The sequence below is a fragment of the Sander lucioperca genome, chromosome 4, assembly GCF_008315115.2.
Source record: "Sander lucioperca isolate FBNREF2018 chromosome 4, SLUC_FBN_1.2, whole genome shotgun sequence".
NCBI classification, from domain to species: Eukaryota; Metazoa; Chordata; class Actinopteri; order Perciformes; family Percidae; genus Sander; species Sander lucioperca.
Window position 1 is genome coordinate 12404665 of NC_050176.1, and position 20225 is coordinate 12424889.

Here is a 20225-nt window from a genome sequence, read left to right on the forward strand (position 1 = left end):
TACTTGCATCAGTTTAGTATAAACCTTGGACACTAATCCTCTCACAGGAAAATCAACAAACCATTTAATGACTGGGTGCGCCTCAAGACTGTTTCCCCATGGCACTCCATAACATGTCAGGGCTGATCTTAAGCGAAGATAAAAGTAAAAGGATGTCCTGGGGATCTCAAAACTAGCTCGCTTTCTGTATCTCTGTAAGTGCATGAGCGTTTCCATCTATTCAGAACAGTACTATTGTGTCTAAATAACAGTAAACTGTAACATTAGTTGGGAGCTAGCAACATGTCTTTTAATCATGCCTGTTTATTGCTCAGTGGAGGGTAATGCTTTCTCAATGGTGTTGCTTATAATAACCAAATTGCATCCTTGGTTTATAGAAGCAGACCAAGAAACAATGGCTACCATTAAATGTAGACATGATGGGTTGATTTACGTAGTGTTGTGCTGTAAAACTGCTACTCTTGCTCATAATATAACTGTATTTCTGCTACTTGTTCTATTGGATCCATATCATTTCGTCAAACTCGTTACCATAAATGCCTTCGTATTCTGCATTTAAAACCATTGTTCTGTAGATCTTTCATTAAGCAATCAATCAATTAATGCATTTATTGTGTGAAACGTAGTGGCCTGAGGGTAAAAGCTCCTCCTGAGCCTCTCAGTGCTGGCCTGGTGTATCTTGTTCCTTCTTCCCGACCTCAACACAGAGAAAAGGCTGAATGGTGCAGATCAGTCATCAAATTGCAAAGTCCATCAGTGATTGGCTGATTCATTAACACCACCACTCTAGTTTCTGTCCCCTTATTTGGAAGATGTATGGTTGGTATGCTGAGAGAAAACAAACTACATTGAAACCGTGCTGTAATGTTTTCTCCACCCTTTTATTTTTTTGTATTTTTTTTTTTTTACCTCGCCATATCTTCCTTAGCTGTTAACCCGATCTCATATCCTCCCCCTCCTTACAGGTGATCTGATACATCAGGTCAGCCAGTCAACATCCCAGTCTTACCTCCCGCATGCCCCCTTCAACTCCTCTTATTCCTCCTCTGGAGAGGAGCAAGGAGGCCCCCCGTTAGACCCCTCTCCCCCCTCACTGGAGCCGCACCCTCTGCGAGTGGCGGCCAAGGCTTACAGCCTGTCCTCTGTCCTCATGCGGATCCTCATGCACGGCCGTGTGCTCAACGAGGAACCACTTGTGCTGAGGGGAGCTGAGATCGCTGCCACAGGAAAACTGGCAGACCCCCAGAGCCTGCTCTGCTACCATGGCAACAACAGTCCAGGTGGGCTTGTGTATTTAGTGTCTCATGAGCTGATGAAAGTTATGTTTCTGTAATTGGTAATTTCCATCCCCTATATCTATAAGAAGTTGTACATTATGAACGTGATGAAAGACGTGCATACTAGTTTATATCTGTTTAATCTAATCTTCATCTCTCCTCTTTTATATTTCCAGAGTGTGAGCGGTTCTCCATCCCCCGAGCATTCAACTACAGTCTTGGCAGAGCTGCTGCAGGAAACAGCATTATGCAGCTATTGTTTCAGGTAACATGATGGAAACAGTCTAGTGTTAAACCTTCTTTTTGGATCGCTGTTAAAAAAACTGGCAGCATGAAACCTGCTGGTGCCAAAGTCTCATCAGTACACTCACAGAAATAAATTGTCTTTCTCTAATTCCTCTCATGATTTTCTCTCCCTCCTTCTTTTCCACACCAGGTGGAGTCTAACCCCTACCCCTTCAACTACGTTCCAAACTACACCGTCTCTACCAAAGTGGCATCCATGGAGTTCCGCACTGAAAACGGCACCCAGATTCCCATCTCCGGACTGGACGACAGTCTGGCCATCACTGTTGCTGTTAACAATGGAAGTAGCGGAGCAGAAGCAGGTCCTGAGGGTTCTGGTGCCGGAGGGGTCCCCACAGCTGAAGCTGTTAACATCAGACACTGTGATTCGGTCATTGTCAGGGTCAGCACGGGAAACAACAACCGACAGGCAGGGCTGTTTGTGCAGCTCAACTTCACCTCTCTGGAGGGTGAGCTCTCATGTTCACTAGTTACGTACATTATGTAATGTATTCAATACAAGAAACACACCCATTGGTTGAGCTTACAATGTTCAGTTTTTGTTGTGTGATTAAGGTATTTTGAAGCTGTTGTGTTGGACTGCATCATAAAGAGATGGACCTCTTGTTGCCTCTTTTTTTTATTATTCTCAGTTTCATTGTAATGTGTCCAAGGAGCTGTGATGAACTTTCTCCCGGGGATCATTAAAGAACCATTCTGTGTTGTTTTGGCACCCATGAGAGAGGCTGTGTGGGTTTTGAATAGGTTTGCCAACATATGGCTATTATATGGGCGACATAGGGAGATTACAAAGAGATTAAACAGACTTTGTGAATTATATAACTGCCTGGTTTTGTCATTTGGTGATGCAACATGGTTCCTAAAAGTGGTTTGAAAAAAGGCCTAATTAAGTTATTTTTTTATAAAAATGTTTACTTTGAAATGTCAGTTTCATTCTTCTCATTATTTTTTCCTTTTCTTCTCCAGATGCCAGAGAAAAGGTCAAAAGAGAAGAGGATATGGAGGAGCCATACATCACAGCCTACCTTAATTCACATGGAAGACCCAATGAGTTCAACTGCACGGACAAAAAACGCATCACACTCAGCATGACCAGGGGGCAAGATCTCGACCACAGGAAATACACCTTCTTCCTGTCGCCAGAGTAAGTTCATCCACTGCCGTGTAATATGGAGTTTACTTGTTATGTACTATTGTTTGTGGCAACTGAGGGCCTATGGTCAAGCTTTCAGATTACCAAGCAATTAATTTAGGATTTTGTTTCTGTACGATTCGATTACAACCAAATTCTTCTGTCCTGTGCTGCTCAGGTCTTACGACACCACTCTGGACTACTTTATCAATGTGAGCACGACCTGCAGCCCCAGCTCTCAGCCTGTAGGTGTTCGACTGGAGGTCGGGGTGTTTGCCTCTCTGTGTCAATACTTCAGTGAGAGTGAAAAGCAGTGGCGGACAGATGGCATGGTGCCCCTAGCAGAAACCAACACCAGCAGAGCTGTTTGTCGCACCAGGCACCTCACGGCCTTCGCCGCAAGCCTTTTTGTCCCAGCCAATGCCATCAGCTTTACAGTGCCAGTCAGTATCACAAACGCAAACCCTATTTTGTGCCACCAGATAAACACACACTTTAAACCATTTGTCTTGTCCCTCAGGAGCGTTCTGGTGCACCAAGCCTGGTTGTGCTGTTGGTGTGTGTGTTGGGTTTACTAAGCTATGCTGTGGCAGCAGCCATCTTGCACAAGTTGGACCAGCTGGATCTACGCCGGGCTGGTGTGGTTCCACTCTGCGGCCAAGACGGACTCTTCAAGTACGAGGTCCAGGTCAAGACTGGCTGGAGTCGAGGGGCAGGTGAGTTAGGGACAGGGACACTTTTAGTTTAGTTTAGTTTAGTTTAGTAGTGTATTTGTCAGGGAACATGCACAGTACAAGCTCTGTACCAGAGTTAGCTATACCTGGGCAAGAGAGGTAAAAGGACAATATAGACAATATACACAATACAGACAGTACTATCAGAACAGATAGAAACGTAACAACAAACAACATATAATAAGCATTACATAACGTATAAACCAGTATACAAAAATATATAAATTCCATGTTATAGAAAGATCAATGATCACATAGTTGTTTCGCCTTCAGCCAAGTCTTTAAGGACATTTTAAAACTGCTGAGACTTGCACAATCTCTAATTTCTACTGCTGTAAATGGAAAAGCTGATTGACCAAATGTAGTCTTCCTAAATTGAGTGAAACAGTCACCTCTTACAGAAGCCCTGGAGACCCTTACATTATCTCTGCAAAATGACACATTGCTTGAGTGGTGGTGGTGCAAGATCATGGGTCAATTTATACATCAGGCACATGTCTGCAAAACAGAGTCAAAGGTTAATAGGTTGTGTTTTTTATGATGGTGCAGTGATGGTCATTTCTTGGTTTTGTTGTTAAAAACTTTCACAGCTTGTTTGTAAAGGGTACATAAGGGTTTTAGTGTAGTCCCACCTGCCTGGACCAGCTTGTAGAACAGTAAGATAAATGTGACAAGATCATTGAATGCAAAAACAGTTTAGCAGCGGCTACTGGTAATTGGTGGCTTATATGTCTAAAATTAACTAAACTAGCTCTGACACATTTGGAGATCTTTTTTATGTGATTTTTCAAACTTAAGTTAGAATGAATAATTATGCCCAGATACTTGAAATGATCAACAATATGTATCACCTCTTTTAGACACCTGTCAGGATGGTAAAAAGTGGACTTATTTAATAGCTCAATGAGTTTTTAGAGTACAATATAAATACTATAGTGACTTACTACTGTATTGGCTTGCAAAGGCAACCCTGATTTAAAAGTTGTGTTAGCAATCGTAGCTGGATTAAACACGGTTACAATGCTGACAGCTAGGATTCCGACACCGGGATGTAACAATCTGCAGCTGCTGTTGTCGGAAAAACACAGTTCATTGAAACTGGTAATTTTCAGCCTCGTGGTGCATTCAAAGTTGTTGTTAAATTCAAATGTGTGACTAGATTAAATATATAATAAACAAATACAAATCTTAAAATCAAGTTCATAAAGTCACTTTCTTTGCATTTATTTGATCCCCAATCAAGATACACTGGTAAGAATGGCTTTCCATTGTTTATATGTACTTAAAAACTGTTCTGAAATGCAAAATAATAGAATTTTAATCATGTAATAAAACATGCGATTAATCGCGATTGACTATAGAAATTCACCGATTAATCGCGATTAAGAAAATGTAATCGTTTGACAGCCCTAATAAAATCACATTTTAAAAATCAAGTTATTCAAATAAAATATTGTAATCATGACAAACTAGAGAGAGGTAGAGGGAGACAGAGAGAGAGCAAGACATACATGTGTGTTGACATTTTTGTGTAACCCTCCTTTATCAAGTGTAGTTTCTATAAGAAAATGATTTGTTGTCAGGTCAGTGCCTTAATTAATTGAACTGCAAAAACTGCATTAAAACAACAAATAGTTGATATAGTGAGCGCCTCTCCCTGTCCCTCCAGGCACCACGGCTCATGTGGGAATCAGTTTGTATGGACGTGAGAGCCGCAGTGGACACCGCCATCTCGACAGCAGAGGAGCTTTCACGCGCAATGCTCTCGACATCTTTCATATTGCCACGGATACCAGTCTGGGCAGCATCTGGAAAATACGAATTTGGCATGACAACAAGGGTACTGTTTCACATGCGCACACACAAAAGAGACCTGAAATCACACAGACTTTAACCAGCTGATATTTGAACAAATTTCTTGTAACCATCATTTCTTGACCCTCTCTCAGGTCTGTCTCCAGCATGGATGCTGCAGTACGTCTTGGTCAAAGACTTGCAGACAGGAAGCAGCCACTACTTCCTGGTTGATGAGTGGCTGTCAGTCTACAATGAGAGAACTGATGGACAGGTGGAGATTGAGGTGGAGGCCTCAGGTAAGAAAGCTACAACCAAATCATCCATAATAAGCATCCACTGATGGTTGATGGCGCTTTGTTCACTCCATCGTGTTTCTTCCTGATTCCAGAGGAGGCTGTGCTGCAGCTGCCCCGCCGTCTGCGGTATGAGCTGCAGAGGGCTCTGTGTGAGAGTCACCTGTGGCTGTCTCTGTGGGAGAGACCCCCCCGCAGTCCGTTCACCCGCCTACAGAGAGCCACGTGCTGCGCCGTGTTACTGCAGCTCATTGTATTGGTCAACACACTGTGGTACAGCATTGTGGTAGACAAGAGATACAGGTACAGGAAGGAATGTCTTTTTTTTTTGTCCACTAATACAACTACTGGTGAGTTGTTCCTACATTTCAATGCAATCCTGTGTTGCAGCCCGCAGGCCGTGTCAAGGTTTTCTTCATTAAATGGAGAGACAGTGGCAGCGGGCGTGGTGACATGTCTGATCGTCTACCCTCTCTACCTGCTCGTCTTCACGCTCTTCAGAATGAGCCGCAGCAAGGTAACACAACCCTACCCGAAACTATTACACGATCGATGTTTTTAGTACCTCCCATAGGCCAAACATGAAGCTGAATATTTTCTTTGTGTGTGTGTGTGTGTGTGTGTGTGTGTGTGTGTGTGTGTGTGTGTGTGTGTGTGTGTGTGTGTGTGTGTGTGTGTGTGTGTGTGTGTGTGTGTGTGTGTGTTTGTGTGTGAACATTAGTGCGTGTCTGTGGAGCAGGTACCACCACAAGTGGATCAGGAGTCGGTGGAGATTGATGACTTCCTGGACGACTCCATGGCTGGAAGTTCTTTCCTCTTTTTTAATGGCGAGGTAAAGTCTCATAGGAAAAAGACTAGTATGTAAAATTGAATCATTATAGCTCAGATGCCTTTATGTATTTTTTTACTATACAATCAATATAAAATGAGTATAGATCACATGTTTTTTCCGGCCTAGTGATTGTGAAAGAAAGTGCAGCCAAGCAAGGAAACATGTTTGCTTTCCCCTTGTGAGATCATTAATGTCTCTCTCTTTCTTTGATTTTCACTCAATTCATCTATTCATCATTCATCTGTCTCTCAGACCAACTCAGAAGAAACCAACGTGGACTTGCCCACTCCATCAACCAAAAGGTGAGCTATTCCGTTGCCATGACAGTACGTTTAGATAATGCATGACATTACTTATTTGAAGAAAAATGCCAAGTGTAATTGCCAACTGACTAATGGTATGAGAGAGAATAGCAGAATAAAGAGAATAAAGAAGTACTGTGCTCTAAAACAGATGGAAAAGATAAAACATACAATTTATATTGGGGCTTTTGTGAGTGTCAAATGAACAAAGTGATTTATCTTTTGTCAGAAAAGAACTATAAATTCAAAAGCTGTAACTGTCTCAGCACTTAGTCTAATGTCATTTATGATTGTCCTCTGAGAAACTATTGTTTTGTTAGGTTTAAGAGAGACAGAAAAGGAACCCTTAGCGTAAGTGAATCATTTTCCGAAGTCCCACTAATTAACAAACACCTCTCTCGCTCTGTATTTCAGTGGGGAGAGTTGGGGCATGGCAGAGGAGGAGATGGAGGACAGGGATTGGCCAGAGCTGTTGAGTGATGTGCCTGTGGTGGGAGGGGCGCGGCATGGGGCAGGGCTGCCCAGGCTGAAGAGGGGTCAGGGGAGCAGGCACCTGGGTGTCGACATGACCTTTAACCCTGACGACGAGGAGGGGACTGACCAACACAACAAATATTTCACCTCCTCAGGTAACTGACTTTTAAACTAGTTGCACAAATCACTTTTTAACTACATTTTTTGAGTACATAAAGCATTGTTGTTGTATTATTACACTTTCTGTGTCAAATGAGAGTACTGAAGTCCAAGCTGTTGCTTTTCACTCACAGATGAGGACCTGATCAAACACATCCTGGCAGATGGACAGAACTTTTTTCCTCAGGCAGATGAAAGTGAGATGGCTGACCTGTAAGTTCACTTTTTATAAATTACAGTGGATTCACTAGCTTTACTTGGAACATTTGTGGATTTGCTTGAGTATAATTAATTATTTCCTTCGCCTGTGTGTGTGTGTGTGTGTGTGTGTGCGTGTGTGTGTGTGTGTGTGTGTGTGTGGGTCAGGTCGAGCATTTTCGGAGACAAGACTGAAGTGATTCTCCTCCAGAAGCTGAATGAGCCTCTTCCTCTAGAATCTGTGAGAAGAGAACCACCAAAAACTGCTTTCACCTCAAACACAGGTTAGAATTACATTTAAAGCTGTGGGAGGCAGTTTATTTTTGGCGTCGTTGGGCAAAGATTCCATAATAATCTTTCAGCATATTTTAATTCAAGTGGTCTGACAGAAAACTAGACTTTGCCATCTCCTCCTAGGCTTTAAAAAATCTAACCCATGAAGGTAGACTTTGGCCAATCACAGGACATTTCAGAGAGAGTGAGCAATCCTATTGGCTGTTCTACAAATAAAGATGGAATAGCTAATCAGAAACAAGGATTTACCTTAAATCTGCCATAGTGTTAATTTTTAAAGAAATCATTAATTATAAGATTAAATAATATTAATTATTTGGAAATAATTGGGGTAGTGGGTTTAGTAGCTAGTTTAGTGAAAACATATGATATGGATCACTTGGCATCATATGTGAGAGTGATAAAGATGTAAGGAAAGTGATACGAAACAAAATTAATGTGTCTTGCTCCCCTGATAAATGATTAAAAACATCCTCCCAAATCAAATGAAAATATGATTGAGACCAGTGATGTTTTGTACAATCACTCAGAGACCTCTGGAGTCAGATATTTTGAAGTTGTAGAAATGTATAATATAATCAATCATTTTTATTCTAGAAGTACAATCTGCAGATTTTCAAAGCTATAGTGCGTATACAGAGAGAGTTGTGTGGAGCTGATAGTCTTAATTAGCTTTGTAACAACTCATTTGGCAATGGCTTGAATGTAACGGACGTCTGTTAATATCAAAAAGTTACGCACAAAGCTTTAAGTCCAAAATCTCCCTTTGAGCTGTTAAATAAATACTGTATTGTCTGTAGTGTTTTCATTAGAGTTGGTTGACAAGAAAAAAAAGGTATTTTTTCTCCTTGTGATAGTAGTCCTACTACTTTGTTGCAGAGTTACTGTATCAAGCAAAATTAAATCAGTCAGTCATTGTAAAAGATCTTCAAATTAGAATTTGAAGGGCATCCGAACGTTATTTCCTCAGATTAATTATCTGCAAACTGTTCTGCTGTTGCTCTGCGTGCTTTGCTCTTCACACAGAGCACATGAATCACTTTTTTTTGTGTAAACTCATAACTCTCATTAGGTAAATAGCAAAGTTTGAATACTTTTTTAAAAAGAAAGATGAGTAATGAGTAAGACTGTTTTACTTTTATTCAGTAATGAGCCCGGTGCTGGAAGCTGAGTGCCTCAGCTATTATAGTTGTGTTTTGATGTGAAACCAGAGTATAGACTGTACATCATGCTTTCATTTTGCTGCCTGAATGTTTAATAAGCAAAACAGGTCCTTTGTTGTCAGAGAAAAAAAACTGTGTCCAAAGTTCTTACAGCAACATATGTTCTTGATTGATTTGTTAGTAACCTTATTCGTTGAATAGACTTTGGAGAACTTTTAAATACGTAAAAATGTGTATACTCTCCAAGGTCTCTATCTGCTTTGTTTTAACTCTGGGACCTTCATATTTTTTTTCCTCTCCAGTTGTGGCAGACGTGTGTCGTCCCAGACGGTTTCCTCCCTGGTGTGGACGTGCCGCCCTGTGGGGCAGCTGGGCAGGGATCACTCTGGCCAGTGGCATTTCGATTTGGGCGGGTCACGGCTTCAGTCAAAGCGTGGCCATGATGTGGCTCATCTCCTGTTTTGCCAGTTTCCTGTGTTCCTGCCTGCTGTTGGAGCCAATTAAGGTACACACACACATTTAATCTCAGATATTCTAGTTTAACTCACACATTTCTAAATTCACATCATGCTAAATGTTTTTATGCCTCCGCGCCAAAGATAGCCATGACTAGAGGCACCATGTTCTCAGGTTACCACTCTCAATTCAAAGCTCTGAAACACTGTACTCTAACTTTATGAGGTGATATTATTGTGTTGTGTTTACAGTTTGTTGCGCTGCCCCCATGTGGCCAAAAAATCTTTTGACGCAGATGTAAAGAATACTTTCTCCTCCCGCTTTTGTACCCTAGAAACACTCACCCTGACTCTTCTTTTGACACTCTCTTGAGTATTTCCTAGTTTCACTTTTTGGTTGAGTAAATTCAACGACCTCTTGAGTTTTAAAAGACTTTCCAAACCTAACAGCTCCGTTGCTCCCCACGCCCTGTGTCCCGCAGGTGTTGTGTGAGGCAGTTTACTATGCAGTGTGTGTGCTTCGCCTGCGTCCAGAGGACCAGGATGTGCTGGTTGAGTTCCCCCGGGTGGAGAGAGTGGTCCAACGGGTCCCCAGGGTGAGACCGCCACAGGGCTTCGCTCTGTCTCAGGCTCGACACCAGGCCCGCAAGGTCCACATGCTGCACACCATGCTGAAGGTGAGTCAGAAAGAGAGAGATGTACAAGGTTAGAGAGATGATGCTGCAGATTGTCTTTGTGTCTTTACTGTGTTAGAGATATTTAGAGCTCTATTTCTTGTTTGTTAACAGAATTGTTGCTTGTCATTTTCAGAATTTCCTGGTTTACATGTTTTTCCTGTTGGTGGTTTTGCTTCTCAACTACTCTGACTCGGCAAAAGACACACACAGCCTGAGACTGCGCACTCAGCTGCAGCGGGCACTAGACACACCTGAGTACCACAACATCAGCAGGTACACACACACACATACACACACAAAATTCACAAATGTGAATCTTTTTTTTATTATGTTAACCTTTTATTCATTTGTTTCGTTGAGAATGAATTGAAATCTCATTTTTCCAGGGTGATCATCTGCCTTGTATGAAGTGATGACAAAATTATTTCCTCAGTTTTTCCTCTTGTGTGCTCTTGCAACTGGATGTGTATTATTGTATTCATACCAAAAGAGAACAAGAGGGGGAAACATAAGCTCAAGCAAACTTTAACCATAACTGTTGTTTGACATGAAACAGATCCAAAGTGTCTCTTTACTATGTCTTTACACAAACACGCAGGAAGATGTTGTTTGTCAGCAAATGTTGATTACAAATTCTGACAACTCTAATGTAACATATGACAAGCACAACAATATATTTATTTTGCAAATCCTCCATTTTTTTCTTTTAGCCGAGCTGATGTTCTGATGTGGCTGAATGATTCGCTGTTGCCACGGCTACTGGATGACTCTACCCTCTTGAGAGACACGGGAAGCGTGTTACTCGGCACGCTGAGGCTCCGTCAAATCCGTGACAAGCAGGGTGAGATTAAAATGTCACTGTCTTTACTTTTGTTGTGAACTTGGTGGGAGCTAAAGATTGAAATAAACTGAGACAGAAAACCTCACTAACTTATTGAGTCTGTACATATGATAGCTTTGAAAGCCACTTTTGGAGACGTGTGTCTTTCTTTCAGTAATCTTGAGTCAACGGCATAACATTTTTAGCATCACAGGGACTCCAGCAGACATCATTATTACCATTTACCATACCATACAACACCTATTTACTGAACTCATTCTCTTTCATGATTGAATGTACTCTTCTTGCTTTTTCTTCCAGTTGCAGGTGATTCCAGGGCAGGAGACAGTATTTGGGGAAAGGGCTGGGTTCCACCTCCAAACAAAGACGCTGAGAATTTTACTGCTTTCAGAGCTAATGATATAAACGGGTAAGAAAAGGACTGAAAGCCAGACTTTAACAAGGCAGGTGTTAAGTTACCGCGTGGGTCAGATTCAGTATCTATTTAACATCTGTTCTTCTTTAATATGTTCTTTTTTTCTCCTCTCTGTCCCCACCCACTTGTCTTTCTAGGGCGTGGCATCTGGATCTGATGAGCTTGTATAACAGTGGAGATGTGGTCCAGCAGCTGAACAGAAGCCTGGAGGAGGCCTCTTCCTCCTTACAGCAGCTGCAGCAGCTGCACTGGCTCGACTACAGGTAGCTAATGCAGACAGAAAAGACTGGAAATAATGGAAAAACACAGACATTTAAAGTCAAAGTTACACTAACATGAACTGAGAATAATAACATCCTAGTGCACTGCCAGACATTAAATACATAGGCCAAGGCAATAAAACCAATAAAAACTGTTTTATGTAAGTTTTTTTTTTTTTTTGCTGATTGATCTCACTGACCAGCTCGTTCCAAAGTGGGGCCCGTTCCAGGGGGCCAGATGTAAGGAAGTAGAAATCAGGCTCGTGCACACAATTTCACAATGATTGGAATAAAACAGAACCATGCATAATCAAGGCTTTTTAAATCTGGAGTTTGATTCTCCCTGAAGTGCAATTTGTCTTACAGCCTGCAGACTTTAAAAAGTTGCGCATGAGATCATCAAACCAGTCAGTCAGTCAGTCAGTAAAGAATGTGCTGAGAATGTGGGCTGGCTGTCATGAATTGTTCTGAGAATAATAAATAGTGGCGTAAATAAAAACTTTATTTCCACATTTGGTATTAGGTTGCAAATATTCATAGGGGAGTAACTGAAAGTCAATAAGAAGTGGGTGGTGGAGGCCCCTTACGGCACATTGAACTGTGTCTTATGACCAAAACTCAGTTAGTGATTTTTATCTCTCATGTGAAATAAAGCTTCCTGTGATGGAAACACCCAGCTTAAATTAGATAAATAAAATATTAAAGTTGGTTCCAAAACAGAGAGGTAACCAAAACAGGAAGTGACTCTATAAACTATCTTGACTCCTGATGTTATCTATAAATTGTGTGTGTGTGTGTGTGTGTGTGTGTGTGTGTGTGTGTGTGTGTGTGTGTGTGTGTGTGTGTGTGTGTGTGTGTGTGTTTGTGTGTGTGTGTGTGTGTGTTCGTTCATAGGACCCGTGCTGTGTTTGTGGAGTTCTCACTCTACAACATCAACACAAACCTCCTGGCTGTCTTCTCCTTCTTGTTTGAGTTTCCAGTTTCTGAGCGTGCCCAATCCGGCCTTGACCTCCTTGTCATCACTCTGTGGCCTATCACAGGCCTGGACCTGCAGCTCCTTCTAATGGTAGCCCCTGGCAACCCTTCTGACATTAAACAAAAATGACCTGCCACTATGCTGCACAAATCCTTCCCCCTGTTCCTGGCTTTGTTACTTTGGTGACACGTCCCCAGTTTAACGTTTCCTGTTTTGCAGATTGTCCTCCTCGCCCTGGTGTTGTATTTCCTGGTGCGGGGGATCTTGGGCTTCCTCCGAGAAGGCTATGTGTACCTGCTGTCAACCTGGAGACTCCTGGGCATCTGCAAACTGGCTCTGGCAGCGTCTGTCTGCGGGCTGCACCTGAGGCGCTGCACAATGGCCACGCAGCAGTGGGCGTCGTACATGAAGCACCCACGGGATGCCTTCACAGACTTCTACCCCCTGGCCAAACAGAGTCAGATGTACACAGAAATGTCTGCCTTGCTGTTGTTCATACTGGTGCTCAAGGTAAGAGAGAAAGGCAGAGGAAAGCAGGGCTAACTACAAACATTTTAAAAAAAATAATACAACTTTTGTCTCATTTTTGTAATGTTGACCCAAGTTAAATGTGCCCTGTGGAGTCTTTTTTATAAACTAACAAAGGTTATGTTTTCATTCATTGTTACTCACCAAAATGCATTATATGTATCTTTGAGGTCTAGCAAACGTGATTAATGCATTTCCTGCCAAAAAGTTTAAACCTGCATTGTTTTACGTGTTAAATGCTAGATCGGATCCGCTATACGTGTTGACGTGGTTAGGTTTAGGCATGACGAGTAGGGATTGGTTAGGGTAAGAATACCAGGGTTAGCCAATCAGAGGCACGATAGGGCGGGCTACGAGTCACGTCGTTTGACGTTGACGCGTCTAACAGATCCAATCTAGCATCGACCGCCAAAGTGTTCTATGCGAGTAACCACATTTTGGAAAATGGCTGCTATGGTCATTATAATGATAATCTGCAGTGGTCCAATATCCAGATCTCTTCTAGATATATTGAGCTATACATGTACCAATTTTGGTGCTTTTATCACAAAATGAACAATAGGTTAGCTATGTCGCCCCACTACCTGCCTTTGTTGGCACATTGCTGCCTATCTTGGTACATTACCTGTAGATCAGCGGGATCGTGTGAAACCATCGGCAGGAATGTGTATCTTGTTACCCGCATGCACGAGTGTGTGGATATGTGTTTATGTGTCCCTTGTGAGACACACCAAACAGGGACCCACTCATAGAAAAAGTGCTCCATAGCGCTACTAAAGGAAACCTTTAATTTCTGAGCTCTAATGCATTGCTATAAAGAAGTCTGATATATCATATTCCTCTGTGCCAGAGCTCCATTGTTGTCTAAAATCTATTGAAACACATCAATGAACCACACGTTTCACTGGGTGACGTGTTCCTTCAAGTTTATTTTGACTCAATCCCAGATACACCACCCTGCTGCTATAAATACTCACTAGCACCATATGTGTATTAATACGCAGCTGAAAATAGTCCCCAGCAAATTCACTATTTTATCATGTTTGAGTTACATATGCTAAAGACTAACAGCGGGCAAAAGAGAGTGGGGCAGTCTTTAAAAGGAACTGGTTGGGGGTTTTGTTTTTTTCATGGGATTTGGTGGCAATAAGATAAAAATAGAATAATCCCAGCGTTGCCTAATAAAGACTGACTTCCTTGTTCAACGTTGGCCTACTGTACTTGCTGTAGTTGCTACTGCAAAATAAATATGATGTAAAGACTGCAATGCAATCAAAACAGCTAGAAGTGATGGCCAAACTATACAAGTAAGGCCCAAGTTGTAATATACAGTGTATGTATATATATATATATATATATATATATATATGATAAAATATAAGATTTCATTTAATACCAAGAGAAAATATTTTTTCTTTTATTATATTTTTCTCTCTCTCTCTGTGTCTGATCATCCAGGCATCCCACCAGTTGCGGTTTCTCAGAGAGTGGGCCGTGTTTGGCAGAGCTCTGCGGCGCTCAGTCTGGGAGCTGCTGGGAGTCGCCCTGGCATTACTGCTGTTGATGCTGGCTTACTCACACACAGGACACCTGGTCAGACTTTTTCTGTATCCTCTGTTCTTTCTGTTTCTCTCTCGCTAGTCTTTATCCTTCGCGTTCCGCTTCCGGGATTGCTCCGGGGCTGCAGGAAATTCCGCCGGATGCATGTATTTTCCGTTTCCTTATGCTTTCTTTGTGTTGGAATTTTAAATTCTGTGTATTTATGAGGACTATGGTTAACTGCTCCTCAGATCTCTGCAGGGTAAATTGAGACAGCTAGCTAGACTATCTGTCCAATCTGAGTTTTCTCTTGCACGACTATTTTGCAGCGGCTCTGTGCGGAGTTTAGCACCGCCCATGACGATTCTGATTGGTTTAACCCTCTGAGAACAAAAGACTCACCGGCGAGTCCAAGCAATGTTTGACAACACTCCTACTCAAAAAGTGATATTACATCATTTTAGACATTTATTTACTATTTTATTTATATATTACACTACTTGTGTGAACCCAAGACTTTTGTAAACTAATTTCAAGCACCAAAACAATTGAGTTAAGGTTTATTTTCGCAAGAGATTTGAGAAATTTCAAGAAGCGAACATCAACTTTTCAGCTTTAGGGCCAAAATATCTCTTTACACATTGCTCTGGAAAAATTTGGGCCTCACTGTACAGAAAGATTGGACTGGTTTTAAATTATGTTTTTGAGGTGCGCTCCTAGGCACCTGACTTTAAGTTATTTATTATTTGTTCACAAGCTAAGATTTTGATTATTGCAGTGAAGCAGATTTTTGCAGCTGCTTCCCCTAAAAATGAGAATAATTGTGCCCTGTCCAAATGAAGACATATTTTTATTTATTGGCGTTTCCATTTTGTGATACCTGTGAAGTACTGCGAGGAATCGGCTGGTTTTAACTATTTCTTCCTCTGTCTCCTCCACTCCAGCTCTTCCACTCTGTATTCGACAGCTACGGCAGTGTGAGCTCTGCCTGTCTGTCTTTGTTGGGCGCTGGCGGACTTGGTCTGCTATCATGGCGTCCAAGCTGGACAATTACCAGTCCCTCTAGCACCATCTCTGCGCTAGTGTTCCACGCGAGCTTCGCTGTACTTCGGGTTGTGTTGCTGTGGTTGGTCACCTCTGTTTTACTAAGGAACTACCGGCGCGCACGAGCCGAGCTGTACCGTCCAGCTGTGGATCTCCAAGACTACGAGATGGTTGAGCTGTTTCTCAGACGGCTCAAAATGTGGATGGGGCTCAGCAGGGCCAAGGAGGTACATTTTCTGTTTCATATCTACAGCCATTAGACCCATTTTTATAAAGATTTTATAGGGACAAAATATGAAGGGTAGCAGACACTCCATTAGTAGCTATGTCTCTAGTACTATTTAGAAAAATATACATTAATCCTTCCACACCTGTCCCCTGATCCACGAACTTCCCTTTTGTCTTCTTTCATCCTCTTCTTAGTTCCGTCATAAGGTGCGTTTTGAGGGAATGGAGCTGCCACCATCCCGTTCGTCCACCACCAGCGACTGTAAGTCCCTGTGCTTGCCACCGCTGGACGGTCCTGACTCCCCTCCCACCCCAGACAGCGTTGATGCGGGCTCTGAGGCCTCATGGTGCCCGGCCTCCTCCAGCCCCTGCAGTCTGACCGAAGCCCCGGGAATCGGCCTGGGACTCGGGTTGGGCCTGGGTTTGGGCCTCGGTCCAGGAGTGGTGATGGGAAGTACCAGCTGGAGGGAGAGAGCAGAGACTGAAGCCTCTCTGAGGAGGCTCCTCCCCACCCTGGACGCCCTGCTGCAACAGCTTGACCGCGTCACTATGGCAACCGAGGATGTGTACCACACCGAGTGTAGACTGGAGCGAACCCAGAGGAAGAGGAGGCGTAGAGGGAGAGAGAGAGGAGGTGGTGGTGGTGGTCAGGGAGGGAAGAGCGAGGCAGGACAGAAAGGAAAGGGTGAGGACAAGGACTCTGCTGGATGGAGAGAACGAAGGAGTGGCAAAGAAAAACACAAAGGGAGCAAAAAGGGGAAAAAGACGGACAAAAGAGAACTTCTAAAGGAGTGTGGAAACACTGCTGCCAACCAAAAAAAGACTCCAGTAGCTACACCTGTTCCCTTTTTAAAGCCCAGACCAGCCTCTGCCACTACACATACGCCCGCTCCTCAATCATCAGCCAAACCTTCAGTCAGCGCACCTCCACCTCCACTAGTCACAGATAAATCTGCCTCTGACACCTCCTCTCTCCCCATCTCATCAGAAAACACTCCCCCTTCCCATGTCCCGCTGCCCAAAACACCCTCCGCACCTCCATGTACCCCTGCACCTACCCCTTCCTTGCCATCTACACCTGCCCCTACGCCCAGTAGCCGGGACTGGGACCCCCCCACAGAGAGAGAGGCCCTGCCCTCCTCCAGCCTGTTCAACCACCCAGCTCACACTACCACCATTCCTACACGCAAGAGGAAACGCAAACCCCCACCCCTTAAAAACAAGGTGCACCCCAACCTAGACAGGCACAGCCCTGGACACCCCAAATCCTGAGGACTCTGGATAGAAGGACAGCCAGAAGTAAAAGGTAGAGCAAAAGAAAGGTGGGTTAACGAAGAGAGGAAGACGGGGGGCAGCAGGTTTTGTCCCCTAGGTGCTTCTCTCTAAACCCAGAGAAAAGGAGAGAAAAAAGTGCATGGGAAAGTAATAGGACAAAGCACAGGATGGAAACAAGAATAATCACAGAGACAAGAGGTTTGGGGTAATGAAAGATGAACAGAAAGCAATAAAATAAGACTTTGCATGTTTGTAAGCAGTGATCCGTCCAAATCCCAGTTCAATTCTCTCAGAAACAAGGTGCAGGTCACCAGATGCTAAGTGAGCTGGTTTAGTCAGCAAAGTAAAGGTCAACATCGAATTACTTCTATTCCTTATTTCCCCGGACTAAACCTAATCCCATGAGACCCTGGAGGTCACGTGGGGTCACTGACAGGAGCACATGAATGTGCTCACCTGAGGATTTAACAAACTAAAAGCAGACAATGCAGTCTTTTTTTGTGTATCAGAAAATTTGTGTCGATTTCTCCGTTATGTTGTCTGTCTACATATTTTTATATTGTATATTTCGGTCACCATGGGTACTTGTGGCCTGTTTGAAAATAGTCATGTTATATGAACCCAATTTTGCATGCAGGCATACACAGATACACGCACATGCAGGTATACACATGCATAGAAATAACACTGTAGGCACAGACGCTCTAATTTTAATGTGCCGTACACTTCAGCCCACCGAGGTACAAGAGAAAACAAAATGAAGCATACTGTATATACACACACACACACACACGGTTGTTGGGATCCCAGCAGCCAGTTTTTCAGGGTGCAGATATAACCATCCTCTCCATACTGGAAAAGTAAGGAGAAATAAAAAAAGAAACAAAGATAAGTGGAAGCCACGAGTAGCGACAAGGAGGAGGTGTGGAAAGTGTGGTAGCGCAGAATAAAGTAGCGTAGGAGCTTTAGCAAGAAGGGGAAAAGAAGAAGATGATGCTCAGTGGAGAAGATGGTTGTAGATAGAAGTTGAGGAAGCAGGAAGGAGTTGCCTTCACTTTTACAGTACTGACCATTTACACAAGTTCTCCCATCATAAAGCTAAACTGACTCCCAGTCTGATTATCGTTTCAAAATGTTGTGTTCAATATGGTTGTGATTTAAAAGCACTTTTGTTCTGATGTAGATTGTTTTTTATTGAGTTGTAAAGTAATAAGCTTGGTGTCCAAACCAACAGAGAAATCTTTACTCATACTGTATTTTAACCATAAATGTTGCCAAAGCTTATGCGTCATGTATGCATTTTGAGTTTTACCATGTAATTCATTCATTCATTGTGTACTTAGCACTTTATTTCCTAATGGAGCTGATATCCAATGCCATATTTAACTCTCATGTGTCTAGATTCCATTTAAAATGTTAACACATTATTGAAACATCCTAGTAAGTATTATCAAGTTGTTAAAGCCACAGCTAGCAGTCGTGTGTGTACTTTTGTCTGCTCTTTGGTAGTTTTGTTGTCAATTTTCCTGTTTTTTTGTCTTATTTTGATTAACATACATACTTCCTGTGTCCATTGGACAGATCTCAGGGAACCCACCCTTTCCCCCCCTAACCTGGAAAGACAACCAGGAAAACCAAAACTGGGGGCAAAATAGGTGTTTTCAATAATCTAAAGGAACTTATATATTTTGTGGTTAAATCATGCCAGCCTTAGACTTCATCTTCCTTCTTCTCTCAGCCAAAAACTGGGGACTGATGTGTCGGCGCCCTGTTTTCATAGGTACTGACGGGCAGAGTGTCTCTTCCAATTAAACCCCGCCAGCATAAAGCAAAATGCTAACTAAATGATTTTATTTTGAAACATTATCTCACCTTTTTCCTGCACAATACGTTGCATAAGATATCACACATTCCAGGCTCTCAAGAAAAAGGAACGAAAAAGACCATCTGTGTGTGTACATTTCTGTATATATTGGTGCTTTTTGGTGTATATATTTTTGCTTTTCATGATCAGTATTGTTTATGTGCTGCAGTGGCATATGCATTAGGTCAAGCACTGGTGTTGCAAACCCCAAAGTTTTACATTTTTCCAATCTAACTGAAGCATTACAGTCAAAGCTATACATGTATTTAATATAAAGCTTTGTTCACAATATGCCAACTACAATCCACAGGAAGCTCAGCAGTTGACAGTTAACACCTCCACTGGCCTTCTTATTCCTGGTCGGTGCAGTGTACAACAAGATAGTGCCAAAGCCCACCTTCTTGTCTTCTGTCTCTTGTTTTATTTGATGCATTTTGTTTTAAAATGGTGTTACAAATTTGTCTTTGAAAACATTTCATCTTTGTATCTCATACCTGTATTTTGCAGTTGTAGCACTTCTCCTGCTTTTGCACTTGACAAAGTCGAATAAAGAGTTTGACAGCTGAACTGTGCATAATGAAATGGTTTTGGTGTTGAACACTAAGGGATAATGTAGAGTGAGTAGGTCATTACTGCAAATTGAACTGCGACAGGGTGACGCAGTATGTGGAATGATCATGAATCACCCTGAAAGAGTTAAATTTGCAATAATGATCGGCTCGTGCTGCATCGTCTCGCAATATTGCACAGCTAGTTACTATTTAAAATATCAATTTTACACAGAATGATTTTTAAAATTACTTTGATTTTAAAATGGTCCTCCAGAGTCTGCATCTGTAGCAATGGTCTGTTATTCAGAAATAACAGACAGTAGAATGCCATAATTGACTAATCAGATCGAGCCATGTAATAAAATCAATATGTAGTAGTTATCCTCCCGCCCTCTGATCCAGGTTCATGGTCTGCAATCTGTCTGCAATCCAGCGGTCACAAATCCAAATTTCCAACCTTTTTCATGTTCACTTTTTTATTCCACACATATTTACTCACAAACACACCCTGCTCTCAAATGTAGTGTTCTGTACAACTTTACTCATCTCATGTTGCACATCAGAAAAATCATGATTAGACCTAAAAAGTGCAAAGCGTTAGCATTTTGAAA

The 20225-nt window shown here is 42.4% G+C and overlaps 1 protein-coding gene across 4 annotated transcripts in view; it reads left to right on the forward strand.

Annotated features, from left to right (window-relative positions):
• Positions 1 to 19630, forward strand: part of pkd1a (polycystic kidney disease 1a) — a 61476-nt gene extending 41846 nt beyond the window's left edge. The window contains exons 31-56 of one of the 4 annotated variants that reach the window (XM_031289140.2): positions 966 to 1280; positions 1454 to 1542; positions 1714 to 2032; positions 2550 to 2727; positions 2894 to 3158; positions 3236 to 3431; positions 5119 to 5289; positions 5399 to 5542; positions 5635 to 5842; positions 5930 to 6056; positions 6261 to 6371; positions 6624 to 6673; positions 7088 to 7302; positions 7441 to 7519; positions 7673 to 7788; positions 9264 to 9466; positions 9899 to 10093; positions 10227 to 10366; positions 10804 to 10934; positions 11235 to 11343; positions 11487 to 11612; positions 12504 to 12675; positions 12805 to 13095; positions 14572 to 14706; positions 15597 to 15923; positions 16120 to 19630. In XM_031289140.2, the coding sequence (XP_031145000.1) occupies positions 966 to 1280; positions 1454 to 1542; positions 1714 to 2032; positions 2550 to 2727; positions 2894 to 3158; positions 3236 to 3431; positions 5119 to 5289; positions 5399 to 5542; positions 5635 to 5842; positions 5930 to 6056; positions 6261 to 6371; positions 6624 to 6673; positions 7088 to 7302; positions 7441 to 7519; positions 7673 to 7788; positions 9264 to 9466; positions 9899 to 10093; positions 10227 to 10366; positions 10804 to 10934; positions 11235 to 11343; positions 11487 to 11612; positions 12504 to 12675; positions 12805 to 13095; positions 14572 to 14706; positions 15597 to 15923; positions 16120 to 17196 (5489 nt within the window). In that variant the 3' untranslated portion in view covers positions 17197 to 19630. The remainder of the gene's footprint in view (positions 1 to 965; positions 1281 to 1453; positions 1543 to 1713; positions 2033 to 2549; positions 2728 to 2893; positions 3159 to 3235; positions 3432 to 5118; positions 5290 to 5398; positions 5543 to 5634; positions 5843 to 5929; positions 6057 to 6260; positions 6372 to 6623; positions 6674 to 7087; positions 7303 to 7440; positions 7520 to 7672; positions 7789 to 9263; positions 9467 to 9898; positions 10094 to 10226; positions 10367 to 10803; positions 10935 to 11234; positions 11344 to 11486; positions 11613 to 12503; positions 12676 to 12804; positions 13096 to 14571; positions 14707 to 15596; positions 15924 to 16119) is intronic. The other 3 variants (XM_031289144.2, XM_031289141.2, XM_031289143.2) reach the window with 3 other exon arrangements.
• Positions 19631 to 20225: the final 595 nt, after the last annotated feature.